The sequence below is a fragment of the Chiloscyllium punctatum genome, chromosome 4, assembly GCF_047496795.1.
Source record: "Chiloscyllium punctatum isolate Juve2018m chromosome 4, sChiPun1.3, whole genome shotgun sequence".
In the NCBI taxonomy this organism is placed as follows: domain Eukaryota; kingdom Metazoa; phylum Chordata; class Chondrichthyes; order Orectolobiformes; family Hemiscylliidae; genus Chiloscyllium; species Chiloscyllium punctatum.
In genome coordinates this window covers 42,208,246-42,230,138 of record NC_092742.1, presented here as the reverse complement: position 1 = coordinate 42,230,138, position 21,893 = coordinate 42,208,246, and the positions used below count along the sequence as shown (strand labels likewise).

The window sequence follows — 21,893 nt, the reverse complement described above, 5'->3', positions numbered from 1 at the left end:
ACAAAGATGCAAAAGGGACAAAATTGTTTGTCTTCCCTGAAATGCCATGAAGCCCAGAATGACATGGTGGAGCTTTACTCCTTCCAGAGGTAGAGGTCAGAATGCCATGTGTTATCTGGAGTATTTGCGATTAAACACTGTCTTCCACTGTGGCCATCAAAAACCATAGTATGGCTTCTCCACATCAGCATTTCATGCAGGTGATGTATTGGGATTCATACTGGTACTGTCCATGCAGAATGCAGTTTGATCATCAGAGCCTCTGCTCCACACAATTAGAAGGCGTACTGAAGCTGTGGGTTGTCCAGAGGCGCTTCTCTTTTTCAAAGGGGAGAATGTAAAGGTGCCACTGGTAGACCAAAGAGGGAATGAGTTGCAAAGTAGAGGTAGAGATTCGACCATGTTAAGAATATAGTTGCAGTGGCAATAATGGGAGAGCTGTATCACACTTGACAGTGATCTTTCTTCATTTTTGGGACATGGAGGTCTCAGCATCACCATGTCAGCTGTCACAGTCCTCTGGTAGGGCAAGAATTCTCTCCTTTGTAAGGAATGTGAATATGGATGTTGAGCACATCACCACCCATCTTCAAGCACTCTCTCCTATTGTAGGACAGTTTCTTCTGGAATGAGACAACTGGAAGATTTCAGTGAGCTAAAAGTAGCTGGCAGAACTGTTAGTGTTGACGCAGGTGGGGAAAGTGATGAGGCATCCTGAGTCAGGTGCGCTGGGGGCTGAGAGGTTAGATATTGCATATAGTATTGAGAATGGTAGACCATGAGCTTTAGTGGGAGGTGGGGGTAGTTGCAGAATTAGAGTGAATGTGAGATAGCAAAGAGATAGGTGACACTTAATTACAGTACACACTTGCCATGGACACCACACTATTTGTGTACAGCAATGGATTGAAAGGTTATCAGAGGTAGGCAGAGATAAGGATTTGAAGTTACAATCAGATCAACAATGATCTTATTAAATGATGGCGTAGAGTTGATTAGCTGAACAGCCAATTCCTTTTTGATTCTTATGTTTTCATGAACCAGATGACAACTTCAGAACGGGGGGGTCTGGTGCCATGGTTTCTGAAAGTCCTGAGAAAATAAGATGGTCTTCCATTTCATCACCCCATCCACTAGGACCTGCAGGTCCCTGATGGCAAAGTGAGATGCTAACCTGCCTCCATTGGCCACCTCTGGAGTAATTCTTCAAACCTTGCAACTGTGAAAGGTGGTTCTTGACTCACAGTGCTTGACCTAGTACACTTGTGTGCACCACGTTTGGTGGTGTTAAAGTGGGTCTGGAGTAGGAATCTCAGAAGGTCCTGACAGTGGTGAATATGACTGAGGCATAGTGAGTATGCAATGAGGTCAATAGTGGAGAAAATGGTGAGAAAACTCATTAGAGCTCAAAGAAACTTCTATGGAACTCTCTGGAATTGAGACTTTCGCCAGGTTTTGGTAAATTTCATGCTGATTTGTTGAGATAGTTTTAAAGAAGACAGCTATTAAAATTTTACAACAACGTATTTTCCTTTTTGTACTTTTGGTTAGGGTTATATAATACAGAAACAAGACAGGAAGCCAAGTTTGGATCCAGACAAACCACCTGAGGAGTTATTAACGTAAGTGTCATATCTCTTGCTTTGAACTATGACGATGAAAGACCGTCCTTTTTTTTTTGAAAAAAACGCATGTTTTTCTCTTTTGCAGCTATGAGGAATTTCATCCGTTTCTTTATGAACAGCATGCAAAGTATTCTTGCATAGTGTTCGACTCATTTGATAAGGTGATAATACCCTTCGGGATTTTATTTTTTTGTTCTTAATTTTATTTTGTTAGCTATTCAGTCGTATTTAGGAATGTTGTGGGATACCTGGTTAGAAAATGTCAGTTTCTAACACTGATTTTGTAACATGTACAAATAGGATAACTTCTTCAATAAGTGCATTCAGTAACACGATCAAACAGAAGGTTTTGTTACAAATCCATATTCACATTGCAGGAGAAAGGAAGTTATTTGGGATCAAGGCTTCTCATGAGAAGTGCACTATCTTACATGGACCCTAATTGTATGATTTTAGTTATAATTTGACTCTTATTCCATTGTCCTCATTATTCTTTCAAAAATCTTTTAGCACCCTGCATTTCGGTTTAATGTTCATATATAGTTTTGATATAGATTAGCTTTTCTGTAACAGAGTAACTACTCCAGCAAAAATGAAGGCAAAAGACTAAACAGCAGTTCTGTTTTCTAGTAGGATTATTTGGCTGTGATATACACAGGAGTTCCAACAACTCTCTTTGAATTACCTTTTTGTTGAGAGCATCTGGCTTACATACTTGCAAAAAAGCTAAAAATACAAGCACTTCCTCATTGCCAATAACACGTTTATCATTAATTCTGTATTTAAAGGAAATCCATCGTCTAATCATATGCTTAAATAAAGTAACTGGAAAGAAATATCTAGGATTTAAATATTCTTGCTCAAAATATAAGGTGAATGTTCCCTTTCGTATGTGTTCTGTCATGGGGATTGATTATGTACGCTGTTGTTAACTGCAGTTATCTCTTTGTTTGATCCCTATGATTCAAAAAGCTGGAAAGCATGAAAACCTTTGGTCTAACTTGTCCATGCTGACCAGATATCATAAATTAATCTAGTCCCATTTGCTAGCATTTGACTCATACCACTCTAAACTCTTCCTATTCATACATCCATTCAGATGCCTTTTAAATATTGTAATTATACCAGCCTCTACCACTTTCTGTGGCAGCTTATTTCAAACAAGCACCCATCCTCTGCATGAAAATGTTTCTCCTGAGGTCCCTCTTTAAATCTTTCCCGTCTCACCTTAAACCTATGCCCTGTAGTTTTGGACTCTACTGCCCTGGGAAATGACCTTTAGTTATTCACTCTATCTGTGACCGTCACGATTTTATAAATCTCCGTAAAACCTCACCCCTCAGCCTCTGACACTCCAGAGAAAGTACCCCCAGCCTATTTGGCTTCTCCCTATACCTCAAATCTGCCAATCTTGGCAACATCCTTGTAGATATTTTCTGAACCCTTTCAAGTTTTGCATCATTCTTCCTATAGCAGGAAGAATGTGCACACTATTCCAAAACCTATTCCCAACTCCTATATTAAATGCACAGACCAGTAAAGGCAAACATACCAAATACAACTTTCACTGTCCCATTTACCTGCGACTCCAAGAATTGTGAATCTACACTTCAAGGTCTCTCTGTTCAGCAACACTCCCCAAGACCTTACCATTAAGTGTGTAAGTCCTGTCCTGATTTGCCTTTCCAAAATGTAGCTCCTCATATTTATCTCAGTTATTCCATTGGCCCATCTGATCAAGATCCTACGCTGAGGTAACCTTCTTGGCTGATCACTGCATCACCAGTTTTGGTGTTATCTCAAACTTGCTAACCATATGTACTAAGTTCACATCCAAATCATTTATATAAATGACAAAAAGCAGTGGACCCAGCGTCAATCTTTGCGGCACAGCATTTGTCACAAGCCTCCAGTTTGAAAAGCATCTCTCTACCACCACTCTCTATCTCCTACATTTTGAGCCAGTTCTGTATCCAAATGGCTAGTTCTCCCTACATTCCATATATTACTTACCAGGTGAAATGATATAAAACAATGACTGGCATTTTGTTCCATTTGTAATACTGTAATCATTACTAGAAATACATGACATTTATAATTATTATCTATAACATCCCATTAAATGTAGATTACTGTATGTACTGTAAATAAAATTTCAGTGAAAAATTGTTGCCATTAAACATTGAGTATGAAAGGAAAATTATTAATTTTGCAGGTTGCTTATTTTTGAGTCTGAAATATAAGGAAAAATCTTTGAATTATTTGTCTAATACCAGAGAATAAAATCCTTGGCAAAATTGTGATTCATTTTGAAGTGGAAACAAAACTCATATTTATTATTCCAATAATAAATCAGTGAAAGCTGGACCATAAAAGCCAGGAAGGCCCCCCATTTGTTCTTAGTCCGTACTGCGTTTGTTTATTTCAATTGGGATGCAGACAGGACTACTGAGCTGGTTTTGGTGTCTATTGGTTGCAGAGTTTCTGTTCTTAATAGTTACGAAACAACATCTGTTGGAAGTACAGGTAAAGGCAGGATTGGGCTTGAGTTTAGTGTACATTCTGAACTAAATAGTTCACTAACACTCAGTGTTCAAAAACCGATTTCAGCCTTGTGCGACTGTGTGGAGTTTGCACATTCTCCCTGTGTCTGCGTGGGTTTCCTCCGGGTGCTCCAGTTTCCTCCCACAATCCAAAGATGTGCAGGTTAGGTGAATTGGCCATGCTAAATTGCCCCTAGTGTTCAGGGATGTATAGGTTAGGTGCATTAGTCAGGTAAACATAGGGTGGGGGAATGGGTCTGGGCTCCTCTTCGGAGGGTCGATGTGGACTTGTTGGGCTGAAGGGCCTGTTTGCACTCTGTAGGGAATCTAATTCTAATTTTTAATCTTTTTTACTGACATTGTAAAATCTATTTTTGTTCAGGCAGTTGATGAGTTTTACTCAAAGCTAGAAAGCCAGAAAATAGACTTAAAAGCTTTGCAACAGGTAAGATTTGACTGGTTATAACAGCCCTTAAAAGTTATGTTTTATTTTAAATTCTGTAATTGCGCATTATTGATATTTCTCTGTGTCTTCTCTCAGCAGCTAGCTGCACAGTCATTCCATGCAGTTTTCCATGTTGAAGATATACCTTTAGCATTCTAACTTATGATTGTTTTGGCGTAAGTGGGACATAAATACTAGTATGAGCTAGTTTAGCCATGTGATTTATATCTTATGAGATTTTGCCAAATTTGTTGCGACTTCTCTCTCCTTCATCTTTTGAGGCATTGTGGTTGTAGTGACACTAGACATTCATGATTACATTTACAGAAATATTTTTATTTTTCAATTTTTTTTGTTGGCTAGAAAGAAAGCGATCCTCAGCCATTAAATTAAAGTCCTCCCATTTTAAGATATAGGCAATTCCTTGCAGAATAGCTCACGTTTATCCTAGAAATATGCAGCACCCATCAAGGTAAATCTTTCTTCCTTGTACTGGATTGTGTTTTGTTTTGTGGGTCAAGTTCCCAAACCTTCTTTTGCTATCATGTGGCTGAGGATGAAATGTTGATAACTGTATGCGCGTCCCCTAAATTTGTTTCATAATGTCCTAAATTCAGTTTATTAGTCTTTATTTCTTTATATAATATTGAGAAAATTTTATCAAGATTTGCTGCTTAAAGCATCTTTCAATTGATAAACCTGATAAGTGCAATTTATTGTTTCTCTTTTGTGGGGTTCAAATGAGAATGCTTCTTCCCATTGCTGTTGAAACCAAAATGTTCAAACTTTGGCAAGAGAACAACAGTTGAAAGGGCTGCAATCAGTTGGGCAATTTTGCACTCTGAGATTGCAAACTTTGGCAAGTGTGATGAGTTAAATGAGTGAAAATCCAAAAATAAAATTCCTGCTATTGAGAAAACCTTTTGCAATTCAGTCCTCCCTCCTTCCATGGCTAGATCACCTTCTCACTATCAGGTAATGAGAAGTCTGTATTCATGCATTTGCATCTCATTAATTACCTTACTCAACAGTTTAACTTTACCTTTTCAAATAATTTCTGTCCAATTGAGATTCTTGACATTTCAGAAACCTGCAAAAACTAAGTGCATACCTGGTAACTTTTTGGTACTCTGCCTCCAGTCGAGGTGAGAACACAGTTTCCACTGCCTCTTCTGACACCTTCACTGTGCTTATTGTGCCTTAGACATTATATAAGTGCCTCTAGGTCTCTGAAGTATAACTCCAGCCATCGGGGCAAAATCACAATGCCAGCATCAGTTTTTTAGATGCCACTTTGGGCATAATGAGGTTACAGCTTTTCTTTCACAGTGGTGCTTGAGACAGCAGCATCAGCTTCTCAAGTGACAAATTAGCACAAGGCAAAGCAAGCAGTTTGTATCTAAACAGGAAGCTTCTACACAGAAGTAAAGATAAGTAACTTGTGGCTATAGGAGACCATGAAAGCTCTTACATGTTGCTTTACAGCATTGTGATGTGTTAAAATCAGCTTATGTGGCAAACATGTTGTATATGCTTGAAGAGTGTGACGATGTGTGCATGGGAAAAGCCAGGTGTGCTTAGTGAGTCAAATACAGACTCCCATCAGCCAGGGAATATGCCACATTGAGTCCAAGAGCTGGGCTATTTCTAGTTTGGGTTTTGGCCACATGAAAGCAGTTTCCACAAGATCATAAGATAAAGGAGCAGACTATTCATGTGGCCCATTGAGTCCCCTCTACCATTTGATCATGGCTACTCTGTTTTTCAACCCCATTCTCCTGCCTTCTCCCCATAATCTTTGATCCCCCTTATTAACCAAGCATTTAACCCTGTCTTCAATACACTCAGTGACTTGACCTCCACAACTTTCTGTGGCCATGGGTTCCACAGATTCACCACCCTCTGGCTGAAGAAATTCCTCCTCATTTCAATTCTAAAGGATCATCTCTTCATTCTGAGGCTGCGCCCTTAGGTCCTAGCCTCCTATTAGTCAAAACATCTCGATGCCCACTCTATCCAGGCCTCTTAGTATTCTGTAAGTTTCAGTGAGATCCCCTCCTCTTTCTTCTAAACTCCCATCAAGTACAGACGAGAAGTCCTCATCTGCCCCTCATATAACAAGTCCTATATCTCTGGGATCATTCATGTAGACTTCCTCTGGACCCCTGCAAGGCCAGCACATATACAGGACCCAAAATGGCTCACTATATTCTAAATATGGTCTGACCAGAGCCTTATGCAGCCTCAGCAGCTCTTGTGTTCTAGCCCTCTCAAAATGAATGCTAACATTGGATTTGTCTTCCTAAGTGCCATCTGAACTTGCATGTTAACTGTAATCAGGACTCCTAAGTCCCTTTATGCTTCAGAAATCTGAAGCCTTTCCTTATTTAGGAAATAGTCTGTATCTCTATTCTACTGACCATGTGCATAACATCACACTTTCCCACATTGTATTCCATCTACCACTTCATTGCTCATGCTTCTAGCCTGTCCAAGCCCTTTTGCAGCCTCTCTACCTTCTCAACACTATCTGTCCTTCCACCTATCTTTGGGTCATCTGCTTCAGTCTGTTGATTCGGGCCAGGGTTAGTCCTGGCAGTCAAACAAAATTAGTCTTGGTCATTCAACTGGGGCCAACTGACATCCATATTGTGGTGTTGGGGATGTGGGCAGTTCATGTCTGAGAACTGGGCTAATTGTGCTAGTCCCTCAGTCATTGAGCGCAGTCACAGGGAGCGAGAGGGATACTTCACAGTTATGAAGTGAGGTGTTTGGAGGTAAAGGCAATTTGTTATATTCTTGTCCCTATATGTAAAGGTGCAGAGCCAGCAAAAGTATTGGCACGTTGATATGAGTAAAATTGAGATGTTGATAGTCACTTAAAACAGCTCATCTGAAACCAGGAGAAGGGACGCTAGGGGCAAAGGGGGTGCTATATAAAAGGAGCAATGAAGAATAGGGTTTTTGGGGTGGTGTAGATGGATTCGAGTTACTGCACTGACCTCACCACATGGATCCAAAAATCAACTGCAACTGGTTTTGATGTCAACAAAGTAGTTCTCAAAGTGGAAGGAATGAATAACTGACCTTTTGAAAGAGAATGGAGTTCAGGACTGGAATGTGAGGCATTCTCAAAAGCTAATCCAATAATCATGGTACAGTGATTACATAGTGTTTGTCTGTCTTCAGTACACAGAGCAGAATGTGCTACCATGTCAGCTGCAGGAACTTCAATTATAAATGGTCTTGTGGCACAGTGTAGTACCTCTACATCTGGCCCAAAAGGTTTGGCTGGGTTTAAGTTTCACCTCTGAATGATGTGACGACCATGGAGATGTGACATAATGTGTTCAGAAATGTTGATTTTATTTTTGACACTTGTATCATTAAATTCTGACCTAATTTCATGAAAGACTGATTGAGAGTGCATTGTGTCCTGATTAGTATCTTCTAAGCTGAGTCAATGAAGCAAAGTACATTCACTCAAAACTGTTACAAAGTCCCTGTTAATTAAACCAAACACCTTTTAAAATGCGAGTGACCGAGAACTCCTAAATTCCACTATTTAAAGAAATTTTCTTTTCTTTATTTTCTTAACTCTAATAGTGAACACTAAGCAACGACAATTTACAAACCCAAGCCTCCCTTTTCCTAACTACTTACTATCTGACCCCATTCTATAAAATATGCTGTTCCAATAAGACACTTATTAAAATTACATTAATTTAATCTCAAAACTACACCGCCTTCGTCTTCCCTGCTCTCTTCAGTTTTCCTACTGCTGATCTCCCTGGGTTGTTGTCTTTCTTTTCACTGTAAATAGGCTTTGCGTGAAAAGATACCTTTGATTAAAAAGGATTTTTTTCTTAATTTCATAAAGATCATGTTATTAGATGGGCATTTAGCTCTACGGGAATTCATCTCTCTATGGCGGTTGCTCTCTGACTAAATTTCAAAATGTCCGCATTCTTATACTCCCCACATTGGATCATCTCCTTAGTTTGATGTTGGCAAAACAATAACATCAAACGTGATTGGGTTTTAGTATCCCGGGGCATAGTTTAAACTGGTTAAATTCGAATTGTTGTCAAAACAGCAACCAAAACTCTGGTATCCATTTCACAGCCAGTGTTACATATTTTCAATTTTCCAGTACACTCTGAAACTGCCATCTAGGCAGATACACAGGTGCCTGTAATCTGTCAGTTCAGAACAGCATTCTCTCTCTTAAAGGTATAGCGCATGTCTTCAACTTCATAACAATGCTTCATTGGCTAAGTAGCCAAGGTGTGTGGTCTTTAGGACTGAGAGCAGGTATCATATCATCTCTCAGAAAACAAAGGCTGCTGGATAGGGTTACTGAGCTAGGTTTGGAGTTTGGGGAGGGTTAGGGTGCTCATGGTGGCAACAGAGATCGTTCTGGTATCCACTTCATTCCAAGGTCACCTGGATATTTTATTGGAGCACTTTACATGAGGTCAGACTAAATGCAGATTGGAAGAGGTATTCTCAAGCTTAAAACTAATCTGCAGTAGCACATTCTTTCAAGCTATTAATTCTGAACTATTGTCCAGTTGGCCTTTAAATCCAGAACGTGATTTGCTGAGTGGTACAGTGGTTTCTACTGCCTCAAAGTGCAAGGACCTGGGTTCAATCCAGCTTTGGGCATCTGTCTGTGTGAAGTTTGCATGTTCTCCCCAGGTCTGCATGGATGCTCTAGTTTCCTCCCACATCCAGTGATAGGCAGGTTAGTGGATTGGCCATGGTTAAAACCTTACACAGGGTTACAGGGATGGTGTGTGAGGTTGGGTCCAGGTGCTGTTCGGATGGTTGTTGCAGACTGATGGGCTGAATGACTTCTTTCTGCACTATAGGGATTCTAGGAATCTGTTTTGAAATTTTACAAGTGAAAGGTTGCATCCATTGATGATTAGGGTGGACAAAATGCTTGGTATACATCATGCCTTCCATTTCATCTTTCAAGGAAAAACAAGCATTGAAGAAACTGGAAAATGTTCGTAAAGACCATGAAAAAAGATTGGATGCATTACAAGCAAATCAGGTAAGACTAGTTATAAATGTGTAACAATATAGAGAGTATGAAGGGTAAATATAAACTTGCTGCTGTGAATGCTAATCTAAGTGCAGTAGACTTTTTGACGATATTGTGTACATAACTTTCTTTAGTTTGGATTGGAGACTTGGTGATTTTCATCTTGCAGATTGAGATGAACTGGATAGCTGCAGCAGTTATCACCTTTCATTTTGCAGCATCTCTATCAGATATTCTTCTCATCTCCCTTTCCCTAGTCTTTACTGGATTTTTTACTCTGTGGGAATCATCTACTTCACACCACACTCCTAACCACTCAATCACGCCTCCTTGCTGCAGTACTCACTGACGTCATTAATGACCATCACTCCACTCCAGTTCTTTCCCCATAGAAACAACTGTTATCCCTTTTCAAAATTCTATAATTAGCCTCCAACTGACTTTTATATGCTCCTCTCAGTTGTCATTGCATTGTTGGTACCTAGCTTTGTGTTCCTCCTTGCCGTAGTCCCATGTATTTACCTGTTCAGGGTGCTCTGCCCTGCCCAAAGCACCGAGGCTAAACAGGTAAAAGTTAATGGGATGTTGAAAGCACAGCGCTGTTTTGATTTCTCACCCTCCGCATTGTGGATATGCTAACAGTACGTGGACTGCAGGGGCCCAAGAGTCTGTCTCGCCATCACTTTCTGGAGGGCTGTTATGGATGAGCAATATACGCTGTCCTTGCCAATGAGTATGTTGCCTGGGATGAAAAGTCTCTTACGAGGAGTTTGTGTATCAGGACAATTGGAGGAAAAATCCAGTGGCTCACCGACAATGTGTTTTGGAGGATCAGTTAAAGTAGGATGTTCTGATGCGGTGGGGAGGGGGGGGGGGGGAGGGAGGAGGGAGAGGGAGAGGGAGAGGGAGGGGGAGAGGAGCGGTATTGCATGCAGCGTGCACAGACAAAAGCATGTGCGCTCTTTGCCTGAAATGTTGTTATGTCATCTCCTCTCTGCAATAGTGGATGCAATGTGCAAGATGCCATCCATGTGAAAATTTCATGGCCGTGGCCACCACCTTAGCCACTGACATAGTGGTTCTTGTTTTGCTTTGTATTGCAGGTGCAGTAAATGGCAAACTTCCTTTACTGAAGTGCAGACATCTCACGCTGTTCCTTGCTGAGACTTAGGAAGGAATGTTACTTTCTGAACATTTTAGTCTATGGATGAGAACTCTTCTCCTTCCCATTCTAGCAGCTGTCTGCTCTTCTAGTTTCTGCAGGTGCCTTGAAGTCAATGAGAAATCCTTCACCACCCCGTTACACCAATTTGGAAGATGATGGAAAGCACTAGTAACTCACCTTTTAAGTGGTTGATGATGCCTTTAATTTTCACTGGTGAAGGCCTGTCCTGCTTAATGCGTGTTTGATGATGAAAGGTTCAGAGAAGCTGATGGCTGAAGCATTGAGCTCCAAATTGGCAGTGCTGGCATCAACAGATTAATGTCATTATCTGCCTTTTGTTTGCAGACATCGGCTGGACCTATGCCCTTGCCCAAGAGGGTGTTCAGCATAATTAACAAAAGTCTGTAAACACCATTTCGACTTGAGGTGATACCTGTAAGTCCGAAAGAGTGGGTGCTCTTGAGCTTCTGACACCATATCTTCTCCATCAGATAATCCATTTACTCCCACCTCAATTAGATCATGCATCTCTCCTCCTATCTTAGCCCATCTACTGTTGAAAACCTATCTTTTTGTTATTTTCAGACTTGGTGACTTCAATAATCTCCTGACTACCTTTCTCTAAGAACCTGCTTGTATCTTATCCCACACAAAGCTCTCCTCTTTGTGCTCTCTGACTATTTTAGGTCCTCGGTTGTTCACATTGCTTGATGTCTGTGACCTACACACCTTCCTCTCCTCCCAAATACTGAGCTAAGGCTCTTGCTCTGAAATTTGTTCCCTACGTCATTAATTTGATTTCTTCCTTTAAGCACGCCTTAAAATTCACATACTTGATTTCCCTTCCGTCAATATTATTAATTGGTGAGATGACCTTTTTTAGTATATTCCTGAAATAATGTTTTTCTACCTTAATGTGATATATTTGTATTAATAAATATTGTTTATACATATATTTGTTATAAATTACTTTGAATGACATTTATTTCAAGTGCAATTAAATTTTATCCACGTTTTTGTTTCAATAGGAATATGACAAGTTGAAAGGAGAGCTAATTGAGATGAATCTGAATGCTGTTGATAAAGCTATTGAAGTGATACGCAGTGCCTTAGCTAATCAGATTGACTGGACAGAAATTGGGAGCATTGTAAAAGAAGCACAGGAACAAGAAGATGCAGTAGCTTGTTCCATTAAAGAGCTGAAACTGAGCACCAACCACATTACTATGTTGCTGAAGTAAGCATTTTATTTCAATCAATGTAAACTCTTAATCCAAAAAATATAACTTTTCATTTTCAATTTTGAAGAAGGATTTCAGTGCACAATATAGCACATAATTTAATTGGTTTACAGTTATGAAAAATTGCATATTAATTCTAATTTGTGATGAATTGGAAAATATTAATATAATCCTTGCTGATGTGATAAAAGTAAAATATTACGGATGCTCTAAATCTGAAATAGAAACAAATTGCTAGAAAAACTGAGCAGGTCTGATAGCATCCATGGAGAGGAAAACAGATTTAACATTGAGTTCTATGACCCTTAGCAGTTTCTGCTTTTATAACTGTTTATGTGAATCTGTCATTCAAATTCTCATACAGTCATGCAGCATAGAAACAGGCACTTCTGCCCATCATTTCTATGCTGACTAACAAACACCAAGCTACATTAATCCCATTTACTTGCACTTGGTCCATAGCCAACTGTACCCTGGCATTTTAAGTACTCATCCAGATGTATCTTAAATGTTGCAAGAATATCTGCCTCCACCACCCCCTCAGGCAGCATGTTCCATGTATCTACCATCCTATGGGTGAAAAAACCTTTTCTCAGATCTCCCCTAAATCACTTATTCCTCACCTGAAACTTGTGCCCTCTGGTATTAGACGCATCTCCCATGGGGGAAAGATTCTCATGAACTACTCTGTCTATGTTTCTGAAAATTTTGTATACCTCAATTAGATTTCCCCTTCAACCACCTCTGCTCCAAGGAAATCCAGTCTCTCCTCATAAGAGACTTTTCATCCCAGGCAACATACTCATGAATCTCTTCTGCACCCTCTCCAGTGCAAGCACATCCTTCTGATAGTGTTGAGATCAGAACTGCATACAGTATTCCATCTGTAACCTAATCAATGTTTTATGAAGTTGTAACAAGACTTCCTTGTTCCTATATTCTGCACCCCAGCTCATGAAAGCAAGCATTCCATATTCCTCCAGCATCCTGTCTAACTGTGCTGACACCCCTCCAGGATCTATGGACTTGTACACCAAGATTTCTTTGTTCCTAAGTACACTCTAGGGACCAACCATTCATGTGTACGTGCTTCCCTTATTAGACTTCCCAAAGTGCGTCATCTTGCACTTATTGGGATTAAATTCCATCTGCCATTGCTTTGCCCAATTTACCAGCTGATTAATATCAAATTGTAGCCTGAGACCATCTTCCTCACTATGAATGACATCCCAATTTTTGTGTAATTTGCAAATTTACCAGTCAAACATTCTGCATTCTTATTCAAGTTGTTAATGTACGTAACAAACAGCAAGAGTCCCAGCACCTACTTCTGTGGTGCACTGCTGATCAGAAGCTTCCAATTACAAAAACAATCTCCACTATCACCCTTTGTCTCCTATTTGTAAGCTGATTTTAGATCCAGTTTGTCAACTTGTTGGATTCAATGGGCTCTTACCTTTTGGACCAGCCTTCCAAGTGGGTTCTTGTCAAATTCTCAAGATGTATGACTTGTTAAATCTAATGATTTATGGTATCAACAAACTACTAACAAATGTAAGAAAAAAGTATGTTTTTGAGCTCTTGTAAATTTCTTGAAAAATTGTTTTCTGAGAAATATTTTCAGGAGTTAGATAAATGCATGACTACTGCTCTGCACATTTCAAATTTACATTGTGACAGGTAGAATTTTCCTGTTGCAAATAGAGTCATTTACATCAGAGAATGAAGTAGAATTCCCCAATGAGTATGTAATTTATGCTTTGTTATTCAGTAATAACAAAAGACCTTGAAATTCTTCCATATACAATAACAGCAATTGTTATATACAGCCAAGTCTTTGTGATCCATGTGTGAGACTTTTGTTTTGGTTGCTGTATTTGTTGTTCCACAATAACAAACTTGCTGAAATACTAATCTGGGTGTTGGTATTGTATTTTTGTGTAAAAGCTGTATAAGATTCTGTACACATGGTAGAACATATCTGTACATAGAAATATACTCTTGGAGCTGATGATTTTTCAGTCTAAGTCCCTTGTCAGGAATCGAAATAATAAGTTTGGAACTGGATTGCAACTACATTCCTATTGGATTGTGGGTACTTTAAATTTAGTTGACATTTTAATAATTTTGCATTGCATATTGTGTATTAGCTATTAGATAACCAAAGTAATTACAGAAAGGACATAATGCACTCTTGAATGGCTAACTTCTAATTACTAGAGCTTTAAAGATAACATCAGACATACAGATACATCAGTGGATACTTTATAAAAATGTTGTGATGGCCCAATTTGACAACATTGTAAGACTAAGCATTGGGACATGCATAATCTTATTTAAATCTTTAATGTAAGTGTTGTGTTCTGTACCTAAGGCATGAAGTGGTGATCAAGTCTGAGGTATGGTGATCCTCAGGTTATACTACACCAGTTGTCTCTCTGTAATGATTGAGCAGTCCTCTGGTCTGGTAAGACTGTGGTGTCTTGAGTTTACTATATTGGATCACTTCTTAGACACTTCCTTTCTGGACTAGAAGACTGTGTTTCTCCAGTAATTCATAATAACTTCTCTGCTGAATGAATATCTCCATTGTGCTGTGCTAACTAGAACTGAATATAGGATTCAGTGTGTTGACAGAGCACATTTAATTTCCTTGACTTTTTTTACTCATTCATGGGATATGGTCTTCGCTGGCTAAAGCATCATTTATTGCCTCTCCCAAATTGCCCAGGTTGTGGTTAGGAGTTAACCACATTTCTGTGGACCTGGTGTCATATGTAAGTCAGACTAGGTAAGGGTGGCAGATTTCCTTCCCTGAAGGATTTTCTTTTTAATTTATTCATTCACAGGATGAGGGCATCACTGGCTAGCAGCATTTATTGCACATTCCGAATTGTCCAAAGGGCAGTTAAGAGTCAACCACATTGCTGTGGGTCTGGAGTCACGTGTAGGCCAGACCAGTTAAGGATAGCAGTTTCCTTCCCTAAAAGACATGAGTGAACCATATGGCTTTTTATGACTGTCAACAGTGGTTACATGATTTTCATGAAGTTTGCTGATTATTCCAGTGAATTCAGACAATGGACCATGATGGGATTTAAATCCCATGTCCCTAAAATATTAACCTATGTTTCTGGATTACTAGTTGAGTGTCATTACCACTATGCCATTGCCTCCCCTCAATTATTCACAGGGATGTAAGTTTCACTGGCAAGGCTAACATGTATTGCCTATCCCTAACCACAATTATTTAACCTGAAAGCAGACAAGTTGCCAGGATCTAATGGCCAGAATCTAAGCATTTTAATTAAGTGGCTGCAAAGGTAATGGAGGTATTTAGTCTAATTATTCCAGAACTCACTGGAGGGTTCCAGCAGAGTGGAAGTCTGCTAATGTGATTCCCCCCACCACCCCACCCCCATTCATGAAGGGAAGGAGACAGAAAGTGGGAAACTTTAGATCAGTTAGCCTAAAATCTGTTATTAGTAAAATAGAAGAGTCCATTATTCTTTAGCAGTCCCTCTGGGTCGAGGATAACTTGTTTCCATTCCATGGGGGGGGATGAGTTCTGTGGTGGCTGAATAGTCCAATCTTAGATCTGCAGACTCTGCCACGGAAGAGGCATGTGGGTGCGATGCTATAGATTCTACGTGCTGTTTCCATTTGGCATCCATGTGTTCCACTCAATGATGCTTAAAGTGATTGATGCCTTTGCAGATGCTTCTTCTCCAATTTGTTGTTGGGATTGGTGGGAATGTTGTGTTTGTTTAGGGAGGCACTCCGGGTGCTCCACTCTGGTGGGGAGCTTCACAGGGGGTGGAATATTCCAGCAGGAAGGTGAAGAAGAGTGTTGGTGCAATAGTACGGCCCTACCTGACCCCAGTTTACATTCATATTGGGTCTGTAGTGAATCTGTTGATGAGGACCATAGTTTGCGTGTCAAGCAAGGTGGCACAGTAATTAGTACTTCTGCCTAATAGTGTCAGGGACCCAGGTTTGATTCTAGCTTTGGGTCTCTGTGCAATTTGCAGGTTCTCCCTGTGTCTGTATGGATGCTCTGGTTTCCTCACACAGTCCAAAGATAGGCAGGTTAGCTGGATTGGCCATTCTAAATTGCTCTGTCGAGTTCAAGGATGTGCAGGTTTAGGTGGATTAGCCATGGTTAATGTGGGGTTACAGGTCTAGGCTAGGAGGGCAAGTCTGGGTTGGATGTTGTTTTGGAGAGTTGGTGCAGACTTGATAGGTTGAATGGCCTTAAGTGCACTGCAGGGATTCAAGGATTCTGTGATAAATAGGCACATTTCTGCAGGCAGTCGAATTTGAGAATGTCCCACAGTCCCTCGCAGTTGACAGACATAGACGTAGGCCTTGGCCTTTATGAGGTTGGAGAAAGCCGTAGATAGACACCACTGCTGTGGCTAGACTCCAATAACCTCAGAAGAAAGTCTTGCATTGAGCCACTCAGTCTGTTGACCAGAAAACACCAAGACTGGTTCGATCAGAAAATCCAGGATCTTCTAGTCTGCAAGCGCAAGGTCTTCCTGAGCTGATGGCTCTGCCAAACCTTGAGTGAGAAAAAACAAACTGACTGACAACTGAGTGTTGAGGTGAAACAGAAAACCCTAAAAAATAGCTGTCCTTCTAAGTGATAGAGATCACAGGTTTGGAAGGTGCTGGCACAGGACCCTTGGTGAATAGGATCTTGTAGAATGCATACAATGGCAGCAGTATGTGTGAAATTTTAGCTTCGTTTATTGGGAGTCCATGTTAACTTTAGCCTTATTTAAAGTTTGGGGATAGCTTGGAGGCCGTCCAGCCAGCAACAAGGCAGATTATCACAAAGGTCTTGGGAATACAGAATGGGGAATAAGTGACTGCAATGGCCCAAATTATGTTCGTGGAGCTTGGAGGAATATGAGTCATTGTATATCTTTGCTCCAGTGGTGACAGCTTCTACAGAGTAAAACTTTGAGTCATAGAGTGATAGTGATAGAGACACAGAAACAGAACCTTTGGATAAACCCATACATGCCAACCAGGTATCCTAAATAAATATAGCCCCATTTACCAGCATTTGGCCCATATTTCTTTAAGCCCTTCCTACTCCTATATCGATCCTGATGCCTTTTGAATGCTGTAATTGTACCAGCCTCCACCACTTTCCCTGGCAACTCCTTTCGTACTCGCACCATCCTCTGTGTAAAACCTTTGCCCCTTAGATCCTTTTAAGTCCTTCCCCTCTCACTCTAAACCTATGCCATCTTGTTTTGGACTTCCCTACCCAGGGAAAAGATCTTTTATCTAGTTATCCTATCTATGCCCCTCATGATTTTGTAAACCTCTATAAGGTCACCCCTCAATCTCTGACACTCCAGGGAAAATAGCCCCAGTCTATTCAGCCTCTCTGTAAGGCTCAAACCCTCTAATCCTGGCAAAACCCTTGTAAATCTTTGCTGAACTCTTTCAAGTTTCACAACATCCTTTCTATAGCAGGGAGACCAGAATTGCACTACAACAGATTCCGTGCTTAGTGGGGCATGATAGGTCTCCAGTCTATGATAAATGGATGAGGCTGTTAGCTGAGCTGGACAGTAATGTTAGTTGTTTAGTGTCACATTGTCTGATTTGATTTTAGCACCTGTACCACCCTGTTCCTACTGATTCAAGGATATTCTGTATTTGTGTAACAGCTGATTGGAACTGCCCATCAAACAGAGAAATCTGCATCCCTTACATTTGCCATAATATTCATAACTTTTTAAGATTTTGATTTTAGGAAGTCAATTTAAAATGACGTTATTCAATAGAAGATCTTTGATGGATAGTAACCTTATCTCTCTCTCTCTCGATTCTTCTTTCGTTCATATCAATAAAATCTTTCAAGTTCTATTGAATAGAAAATAAGGTGTTGGTGGCTGTGCATCTTGATTTATTCTTCCTATCCTAATTCTGAATCCTCTTGCCTCATACCTTTAAACAACATGAAATTGAGGTGATCAGGTATACTTTTGAACTCTTGTTGGATGTGAGTGTCGCTAGTAAAGCCTCCATCTGTTGCCCATCCCTTGGTGCCTTCCAGAAGTTGGCAGTTATTCTTGAATTGCTCCAGTCTGTATGATGTAGGATTTCCCGCGTGCACACATGCTGTTGCTGTTGCACAGAGAAGGAATGACAATTTATGGTTCTAAGTCAGGATGCTTGTAGCTTGAAGAGTTACTTGCAGGTGCTAGTATTACTATGTACGATTCCCCATTGGATAATTGTGAGGTAACCACTGCTTAAATAATTTAATATAAATATATATTTCTGTACTTTGTTCAGAAACCCATATATAAGTGATGATGAAGATCAAGATGATATTGATCTGGATGAAGATGTTCAAAATGAACAAGCAAAGCCCAAAAAGAAAAAGGATAAAAAGAAGCAGCAAAAGAAAATGCTACAAAAAAACAGACCAGTGTTAGTGGATGTGGATCTTAGTCTGTCTGCTTATGCTAATGCAAAAAAGTAAGTATTCACAAAGAAAACCTAATATATCTGTGATAGTTGGGTGCTTTCTCATAAATGGAATATATACAATTAGTTGTTTTAACTTTAAATCTGCATAGAATACAAATTCAAAATTTAAATTTGATGTCTATAATTAAGCTATAATTGTGAAAAATGATTTTCCACTTAAATAATTTCTTGATTGTTATTGAAATCACAGAATATTTCTTGAGTAGTAAAAGTGGTGTAAGTGGAAAAACCTCTGTACCTTACTGATTATGGTTGATTAGACTTTAATTTCTGTTTGAAGAAATCAACAAAATTTTGAATTATGTTCTAAGGAATTGTAGAACACCGAATTATTGAACAATGACAACTGTTGAGCATTTTTTAATTTGTTCATGGGATATGGATCTTGTTGGTAAGGTGAGCATTTATTGTCTATCCCTAATTACCCTGGAGAAGGTTCTGGTTAGCTGCCTCCTTGAACTGCTGTTGTCTTTGGCATTCTGGCAATACTACTGAAGACGTGTACTTCAGAATTTGCTGCACTCCTAGCAAATCTGTACCAGTACAACTACAACACTGGCATTTACCCACCAATGTGGAAAATTGCCCAGGTATGTTCAATACACACAAAGCAGGTCAAATCTGACCTAGCCAATCACTGCACTATCAGCCTACTCTCGATCATCATTAGGTGATGAAAGGTGTCGACAATAGTGCTATCAAGCATCATTGGCTGAGCAGTAACCAGTTCAGTGATGCTCTCTTTGTGTTATGTCAGGGGCAATCGGTTCCTGACCTCATTACAGCTTTGGTTCAAACATGGACACAGGAGCTGAATTCCAGATATGAGATGAAAGAGAGAGCCCATGAGATCACAGCCACAGTTGACAAAGTGTGGCATCAAAGAGTTGGAGCAAAACAGAGGTAAGTGGGAGTCAGGGGAAATCCGTTTGCTGGTTGGAGTTGTGCCTAGCACAAAGAAAGATGTTTGTGGTCCTATAATGCGGTGACCAGAACTGTATGCAATACTCCAAATGCAGCATGATCTCATGTTTCCAAAACTTAATCCTTCTTCCAATAACAGCTAACACACTGTATGCCTTCTTAACAACCCTATCAACCTGGGTGGCAACTTTCATGGATCTATGTACCTGGACACTGAGATCTCTCTACTCATCTACACTACCAAGAATCTTACAATTAACCCAGTACTCTGCATTCCTGTTACTCCTTCCAAAGTGAATCACCTCACAGTTTTCTGGATTAAACTCCATTTGCAATCTCCCAGCCCAGCTCTGCAGCTTATCTGTGTCTGTCTGTAACCTACAACATCCTTCGTCACTATCCGCAACTCTACCAGTCTTGGTGTTATCCGCAAATTTATTAATCCATCCTTCTCTGCACTCATCCTGGTCATTTATAAGAATGATGAATAACAGTGGACCAAAACAGATCCTTGTGGTACCCCACCAGTAACTGAACTCCAGGATGAATGTTTCCCATCAATAACCACCCGCTGTCTTCTTTCAGCTCGTCAATTTCTGATCCAAACTGCTAAATCACCCATAATCCCATGCTTCCGTATTTTGTGCAATAGCCTACCTTATCAAACACCTTACTGAAATCCATATACATCACACCAACTGCTTTACCCTCATCCATCTGTTTGGTCACCTTCTCAAAGAACAAAATCAGGTTTATGAGGCACGATCTACCCTTCACAAAACAGTGTTGACTATCCCGAATGAACTTATTCCTTTCTAGATGATCATAAATCCTATCTCTTATAACCCTTTCCAACATTTTACCCACAACCAAAGTAAGGCTCGAAGGTCTATAATTTCCAGGGTTGTCTCTACTCCCCTTCTTGAACAAGGGAACAACATTTGCTATCCTCTAGTCTTCTGGCACCATTCCTGTAGACAATAATGACATAAAGATCAAAGAAAAGGCTCAGCAATCTCCTCCGTGGCTTCCCAGAAAATCCTAGGATAAATCCCATCTGGCCCAGGGGACTTATCTATTTTTTACACTTGCCAGAATTGCTAACACCTCCTCCTTTTGCATCTCAATTCCATCGAGTCTAGTAGCCTGTATCTCAGTATTCTCCTCGACCATATTGTCTTTTTCTATGTGCATACTGATGAAAAGTATTCATTTAGCACTTTTCCTATCTCTTCCGACTTCATGCACAACTTCCCACTACTATGCTTGATTGGACCTAATTTTACTCTAAATCATTCTTTTATTCCTAATTTACCTACAGAAAGCCTTTGGGTTTTCCTTGATCCTATCCACCAATGACTTGGATCGCCAAGAGACTTTGGAATACCGGTTCATAGCTCCTTGAAAGTGGAGTTGCAGGTAGATAGGATAATGAAGAAGGCATTTGGTTTGCTTTCCTTTATTGGTCAGAGTACTGAGTGGCTGTACAGGACATTGGTTAGGCCACTATTGGAATATTGCGTGCAATTCTGGTCTCCTTCCTCTCGGAAAGATGTTGTGAAATTTGAAAAGATTCAGAAAAGATTTACAAGGATGTTGCCAGGGTTGGAGGATTTGAGCTATTGGGAGAGGCTGAACAGGCTGGGGCTGTTTTCCCTGGAGTGTTGGAGGCTGAGGGGTGTCCTTATAGAAATTTATAAGATCATGAGGGGCGTGGATAGGATAAACAGACTAAGTCTTTTCCCTGGGATGGGTGAGTCCAGAACTAGAAGGCCTAGGTTTAGGGTGAGATGGGAAAGATATAAAAGAGACCTAAGGGGCAGCTTTTTCACGGAGGGTGGTACATATATGGAATGAGCTGCCAGAGGAAATGGTGGAGGCTAGTATGATTGCAACATTTAAAAGGCATCTGGAAAGATATATGAATAGAAAGGGTTTGGAGGGACATGGGCCGGGTGCTGGCAAGTGAGACTAGATTGGGTTGGGATATCTGGTTGGTATGGATGGATTGACCGAAGGGTCTGTTTCTGTGCTGTATGACTCTATGACTTCTCATGTCCCCTCCAGGCTGCTCCTAGCTGTCTTTAGGTCTTTCCTGGCTAACTTGTAACTCTCAAGCACCCTAACTGAGCCATCACATCTCATCCTAACATGAGCCTTATTCTTCCTCTTGACAAGAGATTAAACTTCCTTAGTAAACCACGGCTCCCACTCTCAACAACTTCCTTCCTGCCTAACTGGTACACACCTATCAAGGACAAGCAGTAGCTGATCCTTGAGTAAGCTCCACATTTCGACTGTGTCCATCCCCTACAGTTTCCTTCCCCATCCTATGCATCCAAAATCTTGCCTAATCGCATTGTAATTGCCTTTCCCCC

General features: G+C 40.3%; 1 protein-coding gene across 1 annotated transcript in view; it reads left to right on the top strand.

The window, feature by feature from the left end:
• LOC140476223 (ribosome quality control complex subunit NEMF-like) overlaps positions 1–21,893 on the top strand; it is a 132,666-nt gene that overhangs the window by 49,156 nt on the left and 61,617 nt on the right. The window contains exons 9-14 of the mRNA XM_072568478.1: positions 1,552–1,622; positions 1,711–1,786; positions 4,551–4,613; positions 9,598–9,675; positions 11,860–12,068; positions 18,394–18,579. Of these exons, the coding sequence (XP_072424579.1) occupies positions 1,552–1,622; positions 1,711–1,786; positions 4,551–4,613; positions 9,598–9,675; positions 11,860–12,068; positions 18,394–18,579 (683 nt within the window). The remainder of the gene's footprint in view (positions 1–1,551; positions 1,623–1,710; positions 1,787–4,550; positions 4,614–9,597; positions 9,676–11,859; positions 12,069–18,393; positions 18,580–21,893) is intronic.